A 16,582-nucleotide genomic window follows, 5' to 3' on the forward strand; every position below is an offset into this window, starting at 1 on the left:
GAGGGAGGATGGAATGAGAGCTTCCTCATTTTCCTGCTAAGACCACGTGGTCTGCGACAGTGCCTTCGAGGGGACGTACCACGGTGACAGCGCTACCGTTGGGTGTGGGTCATTCACAGTGCTTCGGGGTCGAGATCACGATGGGCTGAACGGCCTCCCATCCGCGAGCCAGCCCTGGGAACAGGCAGCCGGGCTGACTGGTCGTGCCCTTGCCTGCAGCCTGGCACTTTCTGGACGCCACACTCCGAGGCAAGGACTCACCCATCAACATTCCGGTCGCGGCCACGTGTCCCACCCCACAACAGCACAACAGCCAGGAGGCCTAGGACTCCCTGCATGGCCTCCTCACCATCACCTTGAACACAGGTCCTCAGCCAAGCTGTCAAAGGTCACACCGTGTGCCCTTCCCTGTGCTTCTGCCCAGTCAGCCCTGGGCTTTCTCCTGAGATGGAAACCTGAGTGATTCCCTACCCCGCCCTCAGGCCTGTGTGCCCCAGGCCCACCCTCTCCCTAGTCAAGGCCCTGCTGCCGCGAGGTCATTGCCTTGATGTCCTGGGAGCCTCCCCCTGAGTCCCAGGCCTCTCAGATGCCTCCCTCTCTCAGCTTCCCTATTCATCGTTCCCATCTCTGACCATTCTTTAAAAAAATCCTTTTAACTGCGGTGAATATACAGAACGCACAGTGTCCTTTTTGTCCATGTTAAGTGTGCCATCCAGTGGCACCCAGTAGACTGACCATGTCACACAGCCGTCACCACCATCCGTTTCTAGAGTTTTTCCATCACTGCAAACAGAAACTTGGTCCCTGTCAAACCATGACTCCCTGTCCCCCCGCCCCCCCGCTGCCCCCAGTCACCTCTATTCCACTTCCTGTCTCTGTCACTTGGCCTATTCAAAGTACCCTGTCCAAGTCCACAGTGTTTGCCCTGCTGTGTCTGCTTTGCTGCGCAGGGCCTGATGTTTGCAGCTTTCATGCAGGTTCCGGACTGGGCCACACCCCACCGTGTGGATGGGCCACAGCGGGTGCGTCCATTCACTGTGGATGGGTGCTTGGCTCCTTCCCACCTGTCAGGAGAGCAGAGGCAAACACCCATCTGTCCAAGTCCCTGCTCCCAGCATCTTCTGTTCTTCTTCCCCTCATTCCAGTTGACCCATCAGCAGGAGGTGAGCTGCCATCTTGTGTGTCAGGACTCACCTGTCCTTGCCTTGTGGTTCCAGGAAGGTCCTCGGCCACACTGGGAGTCCCCTTGCAAGGGCACCAGGTCTTATCTTGTGCATCTCCCTTGCTCATGCTCCTTCAAGCTCATTCCAAGAGATATGAGGTGTCTTGGGCTTTGACACACATCATGGACTGCCTGTCTGCGTCCTTCCCAAATTCGTGGGTTGAAATCTTAGCTCCTAATGTGTTGGTACTGGGGGAGCATAGGGAGGCCATGATGTCATGGGGGTAAAGCCCTCTTGCATGATGTACACGTGTGTGTATTTTAAAGCGATCTCTACCCTACGTGGGGTCACATTCACAACCCTGACATCAGGAGTCAGCTGCTGTACTGCCAGAACCAGCTGGGTGTCCCAGCTCAGTGCCCTCCTAATGGAAGCCCACAGAGCTTCCTGGCCCCTTCTGCCACGTGAGGGCTGGTGGAGAGTGGCCTGCCGCCCAGATGAGGGCCTGCCCTCACCCAGATACGCTGGCACCTGCATCTGGTACTTCCAGACTCCAAAAAGGAGAGAAATGCATTTCTGTTGTTAGGCTGTGGGGTCTGCGGCACTCTGTTCAGCAGCCCGAACAGACTAAGAGCATGTGACAGGTGTTGACCCAGCAGTCATCCCTGAGGTGTGCAAGAACCACCTCACCGGGATCCCTGGGTGGTGCAGCGATTTGGCGCCTGCCTTTGGCCCAGGGCGCGATCCTGGAGACCCGGGATCGAATCCCACGTCGGGGTCCTGGTGCATGGAGCCTGCTTCTCCCTCTGCCTGTGTCTCTGCCTCTCTCTCTCTCTCTCTCTGTGTGACCATCATAAATAAAATAAAAAAAAAAAAAATTAAAAAAAAAAAAAAAAGAACCACCTCACCTGAGTCACCTTGTCTGAAACACGGCCCAGCCCCGACCTCCGTGGCCCTGATGGACCAGCGCACGAGATGCCCCAAGTACTGTCTGAACCTCTGCAGTCTCTCCCTCCCTGGCTGCAGGTATGTTCTGGGGCCTGATGAATTTCCTGTTAGCTTCACCTGCACCTCTGCAAGTCCCATTTGGCTCTTTATTGTGTGTTGTGAGTCTTAGTTTTGTGACACCTGTGGGTTCAGACTGTCCTTGGAGGACAAAGCCACACAAGCCAATCAAGGTGCATTAGCAAGACAGCTGCTAAGAAATTGCATCGTCACATGGCTTCCCCCCTGTTATTCAAACCCCAGCTGTGCTCCTGGGATGCAGCTGCAGTCGATAGTTGCTGAGCAGCCTGGGGGAAGCAGGGGTCAGGAAAATGCAGGACAGGAAAATGCATGTTTGTGCTCCCCCTGCATCTCAGGCTCGGCTCTGAGCTGTTCCTGCGACCGAGGCCCGCCACTCCTGGGCCCTGGGCCCTGGACAATGCATGGGCTGTTTGGCATGGCTTTTTAATTTTGTTCTTGCTCTTGCAACAATTCCCTCCCCAGCCTGAGGCCCGGGCGCTCTGGGCCAGCAGCCCCCAGCCCACTGACCCTGGAAGTGGAGGTCAGCACAGTTGGCATCTGCGTGACACTGCCCGTTGTCCTGCAGACAGCGGTCGAGGGGCAGCTGCTCTGGCTCGCAATCCATCCCGTCTCCCACGTAGTGACTCTTACATTCGCACTTGTGCTTGCCCTGTGGGGACAGAAGAGTAGGTGGGAGGCCCCTTTCCTAGGACCCCAGGACCCTTGCGTGCCCTGCGGGCCACCGGCCAGCCTGGGAGGTGCCCAGAAGCACGGGAAAGGTGCCGCCTGGCTAGCAACAGTTAAGGTACAGGCTCCCGGTGAACCGTCAGCGCAGCCCAGGTGTCACGTCTTCAGAAAACATGTCCCTGCCCTGGGAAGTGAAGCAGCTCCCAGCCCTTCAATCACTTGAGCCCACTGTATGAGCTTCCCGACTCTCCGTGCATTCTGGAAGTATTTTGTGCATCTGTTTCTGCACTGGGCATCGCCCCTTCCCTCCATAAGTTCTTAAAATTTTTTATTTAGATTCAATTTAATGAACATATAGTGTATTATTAGTTTCAGAGGTAGAGTTTAGTGATTCCTCAGTTGCACATGACACCCAGTGCTCATCACATCCTGTGCCCCCTTCAGTCCTGTCACCCAGTGACCCTGTCCCCCTCCTCACCTCCCCTCCAGCGACCCTGTTTGTTTCCTGGAGTTAAGAGTCTCTTATGGTTTGTCTCCCTCTCTGATTTCATCTTATTTTCCCTCCCGTTCCCCTAGGATCCTCTGTTTTGTTTCTTAAATTCCACATATGAGTGAGACCATATGATCAAGGTCTTTCTCTGACTGATTGATGTCACTCAACATCACACCCTCCAGTTCCATCCACGTTGCTGCAAATGGCAAGACGTCACCCTTTCTGACGGCTGAGTATATGGACCACATCTTTGCCTGTCGTCTGCCCATGGACGCCTGCGCTCCTCCCTTAGTCTGGCTGCTGTGGACACTGCTGCTGTAAATGTTGGGGCTGCTATGTCCCTGACACTGACAGCAGCACAACAGTTGGTACCTGGTGACCATTTGCTGAATCAAATTAGCCAAGTGAGGAAACAGAAACTCAGAGAAGTTAAGTAGCAGCCCAGGCCCCAGAGTGTAAGTAGGGGCACTAAGGCTCACACAGTAATGCTGCGTTCACACTTATGACCATAATGCACATTGTCTTCCACCATCTTCCCTTCCCAACAGATGGACTGGGCACCAGGTCACCGATCCCACTCTAAAAAGACTTGAGTGGGTGCCCAGACCTGCACTTTTCCTGCCACTTCTTGACGACATTTTAGATTTAATACCCTTTTTACTTTGGATAATTCTAGATTTGTAAAAGAGTTGCTGTGATAGCAGAAAGAGCTGCCATCCACTCTTTACCAGGTTCCCCACGTGATGTGACCCTGGCACATTCGTCAACACAAAACAGTGAATGGTGGCACATGACTATGGACGGAACAACACACTTCATGTAATTTCCCCAGTTTCCCCCTCGTGCCCCTTCTCTGCTGAGGATGTTGCTTGGCACGGAGTCTGCAGACATAATAAGGTGTAGCCTTTGGGGGGAGGGGAACGACGTCGAGGAAGATGCAGAGCCCGAGGCCAAGGGCCGTGTGGTTGGGCTGGGCCAGCACTGCTCCCAGATATCCCCAGGGAGACACTCACCGGGCCGGTCATCCTGCAGGTGGCATGCTCGTGACACCCACCGTTGAGGCCGTCAGCGCAGGGGTCTATCTCTGTGCAGCTGCGGCCATCCCCTCTGTAGCCTTTCTGACAGCTGCAGGACACCTCTGTGCCCTTCTGGGAACACTGGGCCACCGTGGCACAGCCCCCATTGTTCTGTCTGCAGAAGTCCACAGCTGGGGGCAGAGCGAGAGGGTACATGTAGGCACAGTTGGGGGAATGCGGGCTTCAGACAGGGTAGGGGTCAGCCTGGGCTTGGGGGCACTGGGAGGTGAGTGCACCCTTTTCCACAGGCCCTACCTCTGTGACACCAGGGTCCCATGGCTGGCATCCTCACATACCTGAGCCCTTTCTCACATACCCCTGGCCTACACTCTGGCAGTGGTTTGCTGAATGAGTTTGGGTGTTTCTATTTTTTTTTAAGATTGTATTTACTTATTCATGAGAGACACAGAGAGAGGCAGAGACACAGGCAGAGGGAGAAGCAGGATCCATGCAGGGAGCCCGATGTGGGACTCGGTCTCAGGACCTCCAGGACCACGCCCTGAGCTGAAGGCAGATGCTCAACCACTGAGCCGCCCAGGTACCCAGCCATTGTTTTTTTTAATACTTTAATATATTTTCTGAAATTTTTAAAGGCTTGATTATTTGCAGAGTTTCACAAACCTCTGTAAAATAAAGCACATCACTCGGAGTGTGCATGGCGATTACAGAACAGTGAGCTGGCAGGGGCAGGTCAGGCATGAGCAAACCCACCAAGGACACGTAATCCCACAGATGGTAGGTGTTGGGACAGCAACCCAGGCAGGAGCGGAGGCTCAGCATGTGGTCCAGGCGCTGTGACCAGGTGCCGCCCTGCTCCCACCCTGCCCCAACCCATACATGCACCGACAGGACCTACCTGTGCACGTTATTCCGTCCCCTTCGTAATTCAGGTTACACTCACACGTGTTGTTTTCCCTACAGGTGGCGTGAGCAGAGCAAGGAGGCATGCATGCTGGAGGCACAGCTGTAAACGAAGGGGTCACCGTTTGGGCCGTGCCTGTGATGTGAGGCCGGGGGAACATTGGGGACTGGCTCTCTGGCCAGTCACAGAATTTCAGAAGTGGGAGGACTGGGGGACTTTCCCCAGTTCCTCCAGCCTGGAGGTTCCGAGGTTCCAGGATTGCTCCTTCATGTTCACACACAAACTTTACAGTGTCACCCAGGTCAGAACGTAAGGTGTCCCCATGTCAGAACTGCATTCCTCCACAAAGTACACTTGGCAGATTAGCTCAGGAATCTCAGGTTGCTTCGGGCCAAGGAAGAATGCCGTGGTGCCCCCCTGGCCCCGGGGTCTGTGGTGGGCGCTGGCCTCCATAGCTGGGATGCGCCACCAGCACATAGGGCTTGGGTTGTAGGGGACAGCTTGGGAAACCGGCTGTTCGGGAGGGGTGCAGCCTGCGGTGATAAGAGCCATGATGGAAAATGGGATGGCAGCTGGTGTTGGCGCCCAGGGCCACCAGGCAGGCTGCAGCACCGCCTCCCACCCTCCCTGCTCCCTCTGTGGAGGGCAGGTTCCCAGGGCCATTAGTCTAGTGACTCCACAATCAGGGGGTCACACCCGGGCTGCAGACAGTCGTGAATCTTCTATGCAAGAACTGCCGCTGGGCACATATCTGGGCCTGCACGGGATCCTGAGCCACCAATCCTCCCAGTCCTGTGTCTCCCTGAGGCTGCTCCTTCCGTGGTGGCCGTGGTGGCGCAGCACTGTGCACCGGCTCCGCGGGTCTCAGATCAACCTCTCCAGCCTGTTTGCCTAACGACCCACCTCCTGAGGCCTGGGGCCACACCCCCAGACCATCTGTCCCCTGTGGGCAAGGAAGCACCCCCCTTCCCGTTCTTTCCAGGCGTCGCTCAGCCCTGCCAACCCCACGTGGATGCTCTCGGGGCTGGGCTGCTGGCCCGTGACTGACCTGTCCGGGTGTCGCAGAAGCGGCCTGTCCAGCCCGCCTCGCAGAAGCAGCGCCCGGAGCCCGTGGTGCCGTCGTCACATTGTCCGTGGTCAGAGCAGCGGCAGGCTGTGGGGCAAACCCGAGCCCGGTGAGTTGGCGGTGGTGGGGGTTCAAGTCCTGCCAGCCTGCTCCGGGCCACCTGTCGGCTGCGTGGGCAGCTGACCTCCCAGCATTCATTCATCCAGAAGTTCCAGAACTGACATACCCAGGGGCTCGTGGCTACCACCGGGCGGCCTCGACGGGGCACCGAGCTCACTGGGAAGACCCCAAGCCCTGGAGTTCCTGCTGTCGTGGGGCTACAGTCCCCGGAGTGACGGGGTTTGGACACGTGATCGTACACCCGCTGGGTGTCAGGGACACCGAGGGAGGGGGCGGGGGGCAGGAAGGAGCAGCACGAGGGCGGAACCGTCCCTGGGCCCCACAGAACTTCCAGGACTGGCACCCGGGCTTTCTGCCCTCATCACCTTGAGCACGATGGCCCAGCCGGTGGCTCTCACCTCCGTGCTGCGCTCCGGCCTCCAGAGGCGGCAGCCCCCCCGCCCCCCTGCCCCCCCTTGCCCCGACCCCACTCCACCCCATGGTCCCCTGCCCCGCCCCCTCCCCGCCCGGCCCCAGTGTGTTCTCCTGGCAGCCGCCTTTCCAAAGTGCTCCGCACACTCCCCCGTGTGCAGTCCTGTGCCGGCGGCCACCGCACTGAGAACACAGAGAAGCTGGCTCTGGCCAGGGTGCTCCTAGGAGCCTGGCCCTGGTGGCCTTCAGACTGCCTCTCTCCCTTCTCTTCTTTGCCCACAGTGCGCAGCCAGCCTGGCCTCTGCTGCTCCTTAAACGCCACGCTCACGTCTGCCTCCCGGCCTTTGCACCTGCTCGGTTCTCTTCTGGAAAAGCCATTCCTCTGGTCTGCACTGCTCAGTACTATAGCCCTTGCTATACATGGCTACTTAAATGGAAGCTAATTAAAAGTGTAGAAATCCATTTCCTGGTCACACATTTTGAGTACTCAGTAGCCACGGAGCGGGTCGCTCCGGTTCCTGAAGGGACAGGGACGTTCCCAGCACGACTGCACTGGTTTGGGCAGAGCTGCCGTTGGAGCCCCTCACCTGCCCCCGACCATCCACAGCTGGCACGTACGGATGACCACTGTGCCCAGCACCAAGGGCAGTCGTGAGGATTAAGGGAGGAAATATACCTGCCTGGCACCTGGTAAGTGCTCTGCAAACATGAACTGCAAACCCTAAGGTGTCAGTATTACCCGGGACCGAGTCAGCAGCTGAGTTGCAGCTTGCTTGTGTGGCTAAGGGGCCAGGCCTTGCACCTCTAGACCCGGGGCAGGGGAAGAGGGGAGGGGTCAGGCGGCAAGCAGGGTGGCTGGGTGGCGTGGGGGCACGTACGCTGGCAGTCAGGCCCGAACCTCCGCGGCAGGCACAGCTCGCATGCTGTCCCGTTGAAGCCCGTGTTGCATCTACACTGCCCTATGCCTGAGTACTGGTCCAGGCAGACGCCACGGTTGTTGCAGGGAGCTTCGGCGCCTCCGGGGCAGGCTGGAAGAGATGAGACAGAGCTGACCTAGAAGCCTCCCAGCCAGGGTCAAGGAGCCCAGAGAGGGCGAGGCCGGGGCAGCACCGAGTGTCACCAGACTTGCAGGCCAGGCCAGCGGCCTCTGCAGGACCAGCTTAGGTGTACATGCTGGATCCCCGCGTGGTGGGTGCTCGCTGAACCATGCACGGGATCGTGGGTCAGCGGACTGGAGGAGATAGGGGCTGACCCGCTTTGAGCATCAGTCCTCTTAGCTTGAGCCTGAGCTGAGGAGGAGGAGGGGGGTGTAGACTGCACTGTGACCAAGACCATTGTGGGAATAAAGCACTGAGCACACGTAAGGGGGGTGCTGATCACTTCGCACTTGGGTGATGAGGTGTGGATACTGAGGGATCGCCCCAGAATTTTCTCAGAGGCGCCACAATGAGTGGTGTGCACGTGGTTCAAACCAGGGCGTCTGGGGACACCCTGTGGGGCCTCTTGCTTGCTGCTGATCCTCTCTCCGTCTCAATATTCTATCTGTAAAATGGGGGTAACAATAGACGACCGCCCAGAGGTCGTTGGCAGTTTTAAATGCTGTCACAGAAAGGGAGGGGCACTCAGTAAACGTGCTTGGTACAAACACAGGCGCAGATCGCAGGGGCCCCAATAGTCGTGGTGCAGCGGCCGTTCATGTGTCACCAGCCAGAGGTTCTGTCCGGACCCAAAGGTTCCAGGATGGGTCCATGAGTCCTTTTGTGATGAGCCCTTTCCTGGCGGGGTGGGAGGGGCGAGGAGCATCTCCGGTGGCGGGGATGTGGCCCTCGCCTCATGTCAGCGCAGCACCGGCGCACGTGCGCTTCTGAACATCTGAACTCACCCGGTACCGGGTATCGATCCCACACTAGCGTCAGGAATGAAACTGAGAGTTGGCAGCCCCGGGGGCGAGCGTCTTATGCTCCCACCAGAAGCAAGGTTGCGACACAGCGACAATCTATGCTCTGGGAAATCTCCGCAAAGATCAACATATGGCCACGGGAAGAAGTAGAAGCACAGCTATGACTGCTTGCAGCCCTTTCCTTAGAGGCCTTACTGGGAGCAGTGCTCTCCACCCCCACCCCCACCCTGCTCCCGCCTCCTCATTCCCGCCCCACCCCCCACCCCACCCCCCCTCTGTACTTTGAAAGGCTGCCAGGTCCGTGCCCAGCAGCAGGTGAAGAGGCCCCTCACCCTGGCAGTCCCGGCCATAGTAGCCCTTGCAGCACCTGGGGAGCCGGATCACCATGGTGCACTGCTCCCGGCAGCCGTCCAGGGAACCCCGGAACGACAGGTTGTAGCGACACTTCTGCTTCACGCCCTGAGGGAAGAGAGTGCACTAACCTTCTGCTCCCGAGGCCCCACTCGGGCTCTTTGGTTCTAATTGGTCCCAGTGGAGGATCCGGTCTGGCCCAGTGGGGAAGTGGGGGCTCTGGCGCTTTGATAGGGAAATGGATGGGGGAAGGGGCAGGTTTGGAGTCCACAGAGAGCTTTCTTCCCAGTGGTGAGAGGAAGGCCCAGCAACCCTCAGAGATGTCTGCAAACGGGCTTGGGCAGCGGGTGGGGGACCTATAGCTTTCCCACAGGGGTGGGGGTCTGCGGCAAGGCCCCACATCGTGTGGGTAACAGTTGTGTGCAGGGGTGTTTTTGTTAGAGGTTTTACTAGCAGAGAGGAGGGAAATTGACTTTGGGATAAGGACAAAAAGCAATATTTAATGAGGGCTTACTATGTGCCAGACTCCACACCCACACTTTGAAACGTCCCTTTCCTAATAAGCACACACCTGATGGTTATTAGCTCCATTTTACAGAGGCAAAACCATATAGATGACGTAATCTGTCAAAGATTACCCACTGGAATTATATCCCAGAGCCATGGCCTCCAAATTTCCTGGGCTTACTGCTCTTATGTTCCTTTCTGGGCCCTGATCCTACAGTTGGTCCTGACCAGCTCTGTGGCCTTGGCCTGACTGCTTACTGCCTCTGAAAGACATTTTTTTCATATGTGGAGAAAATTATAGCTTCCTATGAGACGTATAATGAGGGGAAATGCGTAATAAATAAGAGGCCCAGCTCTCAGCTGGGGCAGCAATATTGGCCAACAGAACGCAGCTATGATTTGTGTGATTATCATTACTAATGAAGTCCTTTTTAGGTCTACATCCCATGCTTTCTCTAGACAGTTCCTGGAAGGTGGGGAGTAGGTTGATGCCTAATTGTAGAAAGAATGACTGCAATCGAAGTTACACAACATCTGCACATATGCACAGGAACACACATGTGCTCACACCTGAGAGGATGGGGTCTGACAACGGAGCAAACACACTCCCCCAGGCATTGCCACATTCATGATTACCTTTGGTTTGCTCCACCTCGGGCAGCTGGGTGTATTGGCACAGCTCCAACAATCTCCCTATGCATGGAAGAAAAGAAATGCTCAGAAACCAAGAGTATTGGGAAACACAAGGGTATGCCCTCGTCACTGCCTAGGTGAGCTGACCGGGAACTCCATCCTGATTCTCATCCTGCTGCAGCCAAGAACGCAAATGCAATGCCGCGGACAATTCTGAAGGATCTTTGGCCCTCTAGGCCTTGGTTTTTGTTCTTTGAGGTGGCAAGCGCCCCGCTGTCTGGAGCAGCACCAGGGTGGGTGGTGTCCTTCAGACCTCAGTGGCGGCCGAGGGAAATGTGCATACTGTGCCACTCTGCTGGTTGTGATACTTTGGGCCAGCCATACTCTTGGACCCTTCATTTCCTGATCTAGAAAATTGTGGTGCTAATTCCTGCTGCTACTTGACCTTCCTGGGACTGATGATGGGAAATGTCAACTGCAAACGTGTGCAAATATACTTGGGGAGTAGGAAGGCCACAACCTGTGCAGTGGAAAGGACAACTGATTTTTCATCTCCTACTTTGGCTGCCTGGTGTCTGGATAATTTGGGATATTTCTTGAAACACTACAAGTCGCCAGGTACTACAGCCAACTGGTTGCAGACTTGGCCACGCAAGCCACTCCACCTCTTTGAGACTCAGTTTCCAAATCTGCATCATCGGGTTGCTGGTAACAACTTCTACTATTGGATTACGTTAGGGGTGAGCTGAGCCCTGAGTCCACTGGCTGGCTCAGAGGTACAGCTCTAAAAAATACTGGGCGGATGAATGAGCGTGCAATGTGACAGTGCCTCTCAGACAGGGCCTGGTTGGACATTCAGTCACCATTGGTAAGTGAACAAATGAGCGAGGACATGGACAGGGCGTGGGTGGCATGCCATACTGGGCCTGGGCCGGGCTGCACGCAGTTGCCAGTTTGCAATCACAGCCCGCCAAATACGGCGGATTAGCAGAGGGCGTGCACTCTGTGGGGAGCTGATGCCCCTACAGGTGGGTCTGAAGAAGAAGAGCATGTTGCTGCGCAATGGGCAAGCAATTGCACCCAGCAGGCCCCTCCGCAGCGCCGGGATGCGTGGATGGGCTGCCAGACATATGGGTGTGTGCCTGGCCTGGATGGGACCTGTAGAAGCTAGTGAAGAGGACCCACCCTGGCCCTCAGATCTCCTGGCAGCCGGCCTGGCTCCCCAGCAGTGCCCAAGCTGGGGCAGGAGGTCTCAAGCCCTGGCTCCCCCATTACGTTGTCCTGGGGACTGACCGAGAAGTTGTACGTGGCGAAGGTGTCACAGCGGCCGCCGAGGGTGGCACTGACCAGGAGGCAGTCTATGCCGTAGGCCACTCCCACGTCAAACAACAGTTCTCGTTGTACAATTCTGCATGGTTGGTCATTCAGGAAGAGGTCGCCCTGCGGGCAGGGTTGCGGGGCAGAGAGTCAGCATCCGGGACTTGTCTTCCTCCCAAGGCCGCACAGCATGGTCAGCACCCAGGGGACCCAGGAGGAGCTCTGTGGATGCCCACCCTTGCGCATGTGCGGTGTATGTAGTGGGCCGTGGGGTGTGCCCCAGGCGTGTGCCCAGGGGTGTGTGCTCAGGGGTGTGTGCCCAGGGGCACTCTGTGCTGCACCTGCACGAGCCCCTCACCTCCCCACCCAGTACCGGGCCCAGGACCAGGCCAGCTTCGAGTGGTGTGGACACACTGGCCTGGCCTGTTGGCCCTGAGCGCACCCTGTGGCTCCTGGGTAACCAGCCTCCCCCCACCCCTCACAGTGGGAGCGGGTGGGGGGCGCGGGCCGTGGGAGAGGCAGGGAAGCTGAGGGGCGGGGCTCGGGAGCACGTGTTGGTGGGGAGGTGGCCACTCAGGGTGTGTTTTGAGTGGCGGTCCCCGCGGGGCTAGAGGGACGGGCTGTGACTCTGTAAGCGGCAGACAGTGTCCCTTCCCTATGCCTCCGAATCCTGCTCTAGGTCCATGATGTCACTTTATGTGCAACCAGTCTAGAGCTTTCTTCTGCGGGGTGCGCCCAGTGGACAAACTGTGGAACACATCCTCCGCCCCGCCCCCCCCCCCGAAGGAAAGTGCTTCCAGGAAGTTCTGTGTCTCGGGGGGATGCAAGGGACAGATGCGGTGTGATTCATGGAGGAGCCCTGGGGCATCCCCCCCCTCCTCTCACTGCTGTGCGACCACAAGCAAGGTACTGAGCGTCTCTGAGGGTCAGCCGTTTCCAGCAGGTGGACAGGGTTGGACTAATCGATCCTTGCCAGGGGCTCTGAAGGCTGCACTAGCTCACGGGCGCCCAGTGCACCTTCCTGTTGCACCTCTCCGTGGGGCTTCATCTATGGACAGTGCCGGGATGGGTGCAAGGACCCGGGGAGGGCTTCCTGGAGGGGGTATAAAGCTGCCCATGGTCCTCACATTCAGGTTATCAACTCAGTGCAGGCGCCAAAGGGATTCTGGCTGCTGGTAAGACCATGTCCCAGGGCGCTGCCCAGCAGGCTCCTAGCAGGCACCGGCTCAGCTGGGAACTGCATCCTTCTGTCCTTCCTCCTTTGTCCTGCTGGTTGGAGCTCCGGCAGCCACACTCTGCCTTGAGGTGACTCCAAGGTGGGACACATGCTGCTGAAACCCCAAAGGGCTCCCCTGAGGAGTCCCCACACAGCTCTGGGTCGGCTGCCCCTGGCTTTCTTGGAAGAAGACAGAAGCCGTGGACACCCGGAGGGGTCAGCGGTGGAGCATCTGCCCTCAGCTTAGGTCGTGATCCCAGGGACTTGGGATCGAGTCCCACATTGGGCTCCTCACAGGGAGCCTGTTTCTCCCTCTGCCTGTGTCTCTGCCTGTCTCTCTGTGTCTCTCATGAATAAATAAATAAAATCTTTAAAAAAAAAAAAGACGCAAGCCCTTGGATGTTTAAGCCATTGTCATTAGGGTTGTGCTATGTGCCGGACACAGGCCACGCTACTATTATCCCATCAGACTCACATAGGGTAAGGAATCACGGGGATGCAGGACTGTGGGGGCACCAGCCAGGGGAGTGGGAACTGTAGCACCCCTCCCCTCAGGCCATGGGGCAGATGCAGACCAGGGCTGAAGGGCAGGGGCTGGTGAGGCTGTGGGGTGTGGTGGGAGGAGCAGTGCTGGCCAACCCCCTGCCGCAGTGCGGCATCTTGCTCTGCAAAATAAATGCTCTAAACACAAAATCCACCCAACGCTGCTCTCTGTGAGGCTACAGGTCCCCAATGGCCACCAGGGCTGCTGCTGGCCGGAATTTGCCAGGGCACTGCCCCTGAAGGTGGCCCCAGTGAGAAGCATGTCCTGGAAAGGATGGTGGGCACGGGGGGTGGGGTGGCGGTTGTCAATACTCACGATGTCACCACCAGCTCCACACTTCACACCCAACTCTGAGCCCTGCAGTGTCTTCCAGGCAGTGGCCCTGGGGAGCTCCACTGCCAAGATCTGTGAGAGGGATGATGCCCTGTCAATACCCTGCATGTGGACCCAAGAAGCGCCCTCAGGAGCTTTGCCAGCAAAGCACATCCAGACACAAACTCTTCCAGCTTGAAGAGGCTGTGGCCATCACCACAAGGTGGGTAACCTGGGCTCCCGGGGGGTATGCCCTCCGAGGGACGTCTACAGCTGGGCTTGCATCGCACCCCCTTCCGAGCCTCACGTACACTCCGGCTCAGGGCCCTGGCACTGCTACAGGGTGTACAAAGCCAACGGTGGGATCTGTGGGTCGGGGCAATGGCAGAGGGCACCGCCACAGGGTCAGCGGTGATCCCTCACAAGTGCTGTTGATGTCCTGACCCTGAGACCTCCGAATAGGACCTTCCTTAGACATAAGGTCATGGCAGGTGGGTGTAGGTAGGATGAGGTTACAGTGAGTAGGGGATCCTTGGTCCAATGTGACTGCGTCCTTATCAGGAGAGAAGAGCCACAGAAACGTGCAGGGAGAGGACAGCCTGTGGCAAGAGCAGCAAGGCTGTGTGTGCACACCAAGGATTCCCCGCCACCACAGGAAGCTGGAGAGAAACATGGGACGCGTTCTCCCTCCAGGCTTCTGGAAGGAGCAACCTCAGCAGCTCCATGACTTCAGGTCTGCAGCCTCCACGACGTAGACGCCTGATTTCTGTGTTTCTAGCTTGTGGTTATTGATGCGCAGCCCAAAGGCCGTGATGCAGGTGGGATGAGCCAGCACAAGTGAGGGGCCTGGGCTCCCTTGGATCAGACAGACCCGGTCCTGCTTGAATGCTCAGGGGGCCGGGCCATCAGCCGGGGCTCCTGTGCTACTGCAGGGTGCATCTTCCCTCATCCCGGGGGTCGGCCCAGGTGCCAGCCACTCATGGCACCTGCGGAAGCAGCCCTGGACCTCTGGACCTAGGGTGGGCCCCTGGGACAAACTCGGGGAGCCTTGACAGCAGCCACCTAACCTGTGAACTGGGGCAGGGGGAGAGGCATGCTGCAGGACCGCAGGGGAGTGGTGCTCCGGGGACCGTCTGCAGTGAGGGGAGCGGGGTGCTGGGCTGGGCCTGGGATAGGGTCAGCTGGTGAGGCAGGGGACGCTCAGGTGTCCTCACACCATGGACATGGGGATCCACCGACTGACTGTTCCTGGGACCCATGCTCCCCTGCCCCTGGGCCCCGGGCATCCCCATGTTCACGTCTGTATGAAAATGAGCTACCTTGGAATCTCGAATCACATGGAACTTCAGATACTCCTTGAGCTTGTCCTTGTTGTCTTGGTTGAACAGGAAATCCTGTTGTTCAGGGGGCAGGGCTTCCAGGGCTTGGTCACTGGGCCAGAAGAGAGTGACTGGAGTGTGGATAGGGTCAGTGATGATGCCTAGCAAGCCCAGGTCCTGAAACACAGGGATCGAGGTGTGCACCTCAAGGCCCGGCCATAGGGGACACAGGGGCTTTCTGGGACCACAGCCAGTGTGTGGCCCGGGGCTGTCCCGGGGCTCCTGGGACTCCAGCTGGTGCAAGGCTGATGGCCTGTCACATTCCAACAGGCCCGACCCGCATTTTCTTCGCTTGCCTAACAGAAAGTCAAATTCTGGGCTTTTGTTAATAGAAAAATAACCTTTCACAAATGTATGTGTGTGTGTGTGTGTGTGTGTGTGTCTGTGTGTGTGTCCACTGCCCGAATGTTTTAATTTCTGGAAGATCCAGTCAGTATTTCCCCCATATTTAACTTAAAAAAAGTGAAACTTGCACAGTATTGAGATACTCTGTGTATTTATAAGGCTTCCAATCACATGGCCTCAGAAAAGAGAAGGCCAGGAGCATGGAGAGGCATCGCCTAGACAGCGTCTGTGACCTGGGCATGGCCTGCCCCTTGGGCCTGCAGGTTTTCCCGACAGCCCTATAAGCCTTATTATCATCCTGTACTCAGGCTGAGGTTTGCTAGCTTGCTATGAAAGCTGGTGTCTGGCCAGATGAGATGCTCAGATCGGGGGTGGTGATGAGGTTCCGAGGCCAGGGCACCAGCAGCACCATGGAGTTGCGTCTTGGGTGCCTTGAACCCATTGGGAAGGGCCCCTCAGGGCTGAGCCCCAGACTGTTGTAGACATGGCTGGTCTGTGCCGAGGTCCAAGGACCGGGCCACAGGGGTGTGGCAGGGGCTCTGAGGCTGCCCTGGGGCCTTTCAGGGTGGTGGATAGACGGGGGAGCTCGGTGGCCTGCTCCCCTGGGTTCCCCTCTGAAACCTCTGTCTGAACAGTTTCTCTCTACTCAGCTAGTGGGAAAGCATCTGAAGCCAGGAAGGCATGGTCCTAAATGCGACTTGCACTCACGCCACAGGCATAGATTTTCCACATCTGTACTCAGGGCCTGCTCATTTTGCAATGGAGGCGACAGTCCCAGACGTGAGCCCTCGTTCAGGGACTGGAGCACCCTAATTCCCTCCCTTGCTCCAGCTTCCAACACAGAGTGCACTGGACAGCTAAAAGGCCCCACACTGTGTTGGGAACGCGGTGGCCGAGTGTGACCCTGTGCTGTGGCACACCAGGATTCCCCACGCAGATCCCACAGCTGCCTCAGATAAAACACTGAGTGGCCAAACAGGACGCCAAGCACAGCAGCAACCACAACACACAACAGTCCAACCAACAAGGTCCTGAGGTGCCGGTCCCCTGGGCCTTTACCTGCAGCAAGCTGCTGAACTTGGTGTAGCCGTGGTTTACCGCCACTGTCGTCAGGTTTTGCTGAAAGACAAGAAGTGGAATGATGAGTTTCCTTCCATGGCCCATGAAACACTTTCACAGAAGCTCAGCTGGATGC

The 16,582-nt window shown here is 57.4% G+C and overlaps 1 protein-coding gene across 1 annotated transcript in view; it reads right to left on the bottom strand.

Annotated features, from left to right (window-relative positions):
- STAB2 (stabilin 2) overlaps window positions 1-16,582 on the bottom strand; it is a 139,388-nt gene that overhangs the window by 13,326 nt on the left and 109,480 nt on the right. Inside the window, exons 50-60 of the mRNA XM_041738716.1 lie at window positions 16,447-16,506; window positions 14,983-15,159; window positions 13,667-13,756; window positions 11,568-11,714; window positions 10,278-10,334; window positions 9,116-9,242; window positions 7,762-7,911; window positions 6,335-6,439; window positions 5,281-5,388; window positions 4,362-4,555; window positions 2,697-2,838 (exon numbers count right to left, since the gene is read on the bottom strand). Coding sequence (XP_041594650.1) covers window positions 2,697-2,838; window positions 4,362-4,555; window positions 5,281-5,388; window positions 6,335-6,439; window positions 7,762-7,911; window positions 9,116-9,242; window positions 10,278-10,334; window positions 11,568-11,714; window positions 13,667-13,756; window positions 14,983-15,159; window positions 16,447-16,506 — 1,357 coding nt within the window. The remainder of the gene's footprint in view (window positions 1-2,696; window positions 2,839-4,361; window positions 4,556-5,280; window positions 5,389-6,334; window positions 6,440-7,761; window positions 7,912-9,115; window positions 9,243-10,277; window positions 10,335-11,567; window positions 11,715-13,666; window positions 13,757-14,982; window positions 15,160-16,446; window positions 16,507-16,582) is intronic.

The sequence above is a fragment of the Vulpes lagopus genome, chromosome 23 (genome assembly GCF_018345385.1).
Source record: "Vulpes lagopus strain Blue_001 chromosome 23, ASM1834538v1, whole genome shotgun sequence".
NCBI lineage: Eukaryota > Metazoa > Chordata > Mammalia > Carnivora > Canidae > Vulpes > Vulpes lagopus.